At 40.3% G+C, this 4,136-nt stretch overlaps 1 protein-coding gene across 1 annotated transcript in view; it reads right to left on the bottom strand.

Moving 5' to 3' along the window:
• Positions 1-2,065: 2,065 nt before the first annotated feature.
• Positions 2,066-4,136, bottom strand: part of KCNJ3 (potassium channel, inwardly rectifying subfamily J, member 3) — a 210,198-nt gene continuing 208,127 nt past the window's right edge. Inside the window, exon 3 of the mRNA XM_014534062.1 lies at positions 2,066-2,324. Coding sequence (XP_014389548.1) covers positions 2,263-2,324 — 62 coding nt within the window. The 3' untranslated portion in view covers positions 2,066-2,262. The remainder of the gene's footprint in view (positions 2,325-4,136) is intronic.

Here is a 4,136-nt window from a genome sequence, read left to right as displayed (position 1 = left end):
TTAAATGCCAACCAAGGGCACATGCCTGGGTTGCAGGCTCAATCCCCAGTTGGGGGCATGCAGGAGGCAGCCAATCAATGATTCTCTCTCATCATTGATGTTTCTATCTCTTTCTCCCTCTCCCTTCCTCTCTGACATCAATAAAATGTATGTGTGTGTGTGTGTGTGTGTATATATATATATATACTAGAGGCCTGTTGCAGGAAGATTCCTGCAAGAATAGGGCTTCCTCGGGCCTATTCCTGCAAGAATAGGGCTTCCTGAGACCGCAGCGAAGCAGAGAAGGGAACGAAGCCCACTGAGGCGGGCTTCGTTCCCTTCTCCGCTGCCTCGCTCCCTTGCTCCCTCCCTTCGCCGCTTTGCCCTTGACTCCCTCCCTTCTCTGCCACCTGGGCTCTCTCCCTTCTCCTCCGCTTTGCTCCCTCGCCAGGTCACGGATCCAAGGCCCGGATCTCCCGGGCAGCGTTGGGCGCTACCGGCCCCGCCTCGCCGGGTCAGGGGTCTGGGGCCCGGGTCCCATGGGCAGCGTCGTGCGCTGCCGGCCCCACTTGCAGTATGCAAATTAGCCACCATCTTTGTTGGCGGTTAATTTACATATCGCGATGATTAGCCAATGGGAGGCATAGTGAAGGTATGGTCAATTACCATGTTTGTCTATTATTAGATAGGAGATATATATATATATATATCCATTCAGCTTCTGCTGTGTCTACAGCCATCTTTGTCTGGGCTTGCTCTCTCTTCCATTTCTGGAAGCTTCTCATAATCGGTTATTATAAGGGGAGTGAGGGTGCATGAAAGAGGGCCTTTCCCACTGAGCCATTTTACAAATTAGGTCTTTCCTTGATTCAGTCCCCAGAATGTTCTGCTAATGATCTCTGGAAAGAAATTAGGTTTTGCTAAATTCTCAGGAGTCATTTCTTTGGAATTTTGGATGACAATTTAGTATTGACAATCATAGGGGGAAAATAACTCGGCATAGAAATGTGAAAAAATTCCTTTATCTAGACAAATTAAGCTAGGTCTCCTGGGCATGCAGTTTGAGGATGAAAATAACTATTCAAACTATTCTAACTTCAGCTTCAATGAGGCCAAATGGGGACACTTTGTGTTTGTCTTGAACTGGTCCTGCTCCTCCTATTCACCATGTGCCTGCCTTCCCTGCATATCTGATTTTTTTTTTTTTGAGGGGGAAAAAATGGCTCTAGGGAGAAATAACTAGAGAAGAATAAAACCCTGTCACTGATAGTTAATGTACTCTAAGTATATACCTATTTCTGTATTTTTAAGACGTCCATGTGAATTGACTTTACAGTGAAAAATCTTTGATTTAGGAACTAAAAGGTGAATAAAATTATTTATAGATTTAATGATTGCTTATATTATTTTGGGTTGGCATTATTTTTTTATCCATATTCATGTTTCCTCGGGTGGTGTCTTTGTAAAATAGACTCCACTGAATGGAGAAACTTAATTTAATCAATTAGTATAACTAGACTGATATTTCTTAAATAAAGGTATAAAAGAAAATATGTGTATTAATTTTGTTTATTTACAGAGGTTTTAGTTACTACCTCTTTTAAAAATGTCGCATTTAGAACATTTCTATTTTACCTTTTCCAGTTCTCTAATTTTGTTTTAAAAAATAATAATTTTACTTTTGCCACATACTGCACAACTTTCAGTACATTTGAGGTCTTTATTACTGAATCAGGGAAAAGGACAACTCTATGGTTTTGTACCTGGGTATAGGAACATTGGGGAAGCCCTTTAATGAGGCTTCAAAGGGGTTACTCTTTGGAACTGGCCCTCGGTGGTTATTGTTATCAGTTCCATGATGACCCACATTAAAGTACATTAAAAACATTTTTTTTTTTAATGAAAGGAGCCTGGGGTACATGGGGGAAGAAGAACAAAATTAGAAGGAAAAGGAATCCCAAATATAGGATGTGGTAGAATATATAAAGAAGAAAGAATAACATGTTCAGTTGTCAGACCTGCTACAAAAAGAAATGAAAAACAAACAAAAACAGGGAAGAGAACTGATGTAACAGTAGAACATTTTCTGGAATTTATTTTAGGTCACTGGTAAGGGGCAGGGAGTGAGGGAGCCAGCTCGGACATCAGAATCACGTTTAACATACATTCCGTTTTCCTAGGTGCAAAAGTGGAAAGGGGAAGAGAACATTGCCTTGCAATGCTGCCAGCGAACAGGACATGGAGGTGGGAGCAGACCCCGGAGGGATGATTAGAGTGGTCTCCTCAGCACCCACATGTTTGCCAGCTCTTGAAGTTCCACTCTGGTGAACATTTCATTTCTACAGCTGAAAAAAAAGAAGCAGATGAAAATAATTATAGTATACCAATTTAAGCTACATCAAACATATAAACTCTACTGTGCAGTTTATCCAGTGTCTTCTTAAAAGAAGTTTTTGACAGAGTGGGCATGAAGAAAATAAGAAAGGAATAGAGTTTTGAGTGTCTGGAGGGGTTAGCGTGGGAAGGCAGCCAGTGTGGCTGGGGAAGGAGGCAGAGAAAAGTATGAATTTGGATGCCAAAGATAAACTTGGTTTATTTTGAATTTTGCTTAAAGTGACATGATAAAAACTTTGTCCCCCAGCACATGCAACATCTGACCACCTTGGGAGGAGAAATTGCCTGAAAAAGACAGATGGATTTATGCACTATACAGTGTTAGAATACCATTATTATTCTACAATTGTTCAGTCTCTTTATTCTAGGGAACCATGGGATTCTTAATTCAACTGCCTCCAGGCCCTCATAAAAAATACATATTACATGGTATGCTTGCAAGATAAAATCTGCATCATAAAAGTTCTCTGACCCTGTCTGTAGAGATTTGGAGATTACCATACTAATTTAAATGAATAAAATTTACCCACCAACTCAGAGGGTCATAAGACAATGGCATTAATTCATTCTCCATTCTTGAAAGAAGGAAGAGCGATAAAACATTTTTCCAAATCAACTGGACTTGATGACTATGCTGCCTACTCTTTCAATAGTTTAATCAATTCCTGATTGAGTTTTTGAGTCTGCAGTTTAAAATCTAGTTGGTCTTTGTAATAAATTTGGCAGTCCATAGAAGGTCTCCAGGATGAATTGCTAGTACATTCATTGTTCCACCAACCTTTTGATAGATAGTTGGCTGGTTGGAATCACCTGCTGGATTCCAATTTTCTATTTCTCCAGTGAGATAGCTGTCTTCAATCCAACTCTTTTGATGTTTTGAAATTCCAACCAAAACAATTTGAACCTTCAATAAATTATGGGTGGTTAGCAGGAGAAGAAAAATCCTGCAGCCTTGAACCAAGACTCTTAGTTGTATGCTCAGCAATGCAATATAACAATGCAGGAGAACCTACTATAAAAGGGACAGATTGGAACATAAACCATGTCTTCAGTCCTAGAATTCCTTATGAATTCTTAAGAGTGCAGGATTCAGTTACTTCCTGAAATAAGAACTTACATGTAAAGTGGAATTTAAACTATGGCAACCACCCCACATCTTAAACTTGCTGCTATTCCTATACACTGTTTTTGATTTGGAACACAAACATCCATCCAGTTACCCATCATCAAATACAGTAATTATCTTTAATTCCTTGTTTTAATTTCCATATCCATTTCAACTGAGTTTCACCAATTCTTACATGTCTCTAGAATCCATCCTCTTTCCTATTTTCATTGCTATTTCTTTAGCTTGTACACACCTCATCTCTTCCTATTATAATATTACTAGAGGCCAGGTGCACGACATTCATGCACTGGGGGATATGGGGGCCACTCAGCCCGACCTGCACCCTCTCCAATCTGGGAGCCCTCTCCAATCTTGGAGTTTCTGTCTGTCTTTGCAATCATATGAGCGAATGGTCTGAGACCCCCAACCCAGTTTGGTTTGTGGCTCACAGAATAACACAGGCATTTTTTTTCTTTGCTTCATTGGTGGAGATTTCCTGGAAGTTTTAGGGTATCTCCCCTTTAATTTTTTTTAGACACTCTGATTTTACTTATGTCTCTCTCCTTGCTTTCCTTCCATCCCCCACCGCAACAGTAACTTGCTCTAGGCTCACTTTGCTCTAGTGTCTAGGAGATCTGTCTGCCACCAGAACTAT

This window comes from Myotis brandtii, unplaced genomic scaffold (genome assembly GCF_000412655.1).
Source record: "Myotis brandtii unplaced genomic scaffold, ASM41265v1 scaffold125, whole genome shotgun sequence".
Taxonomy (NCBI): Eukaryota; Metazoa; Chordata; class Mammalia; order Chiroptera; family Vespertilionidae; genus Myotis; species Myotis brandtii.
Note: the sequence above shows the minus strand (reverse complement) of the source record. Positions and strands in the feature narration are given on the sequence as shown.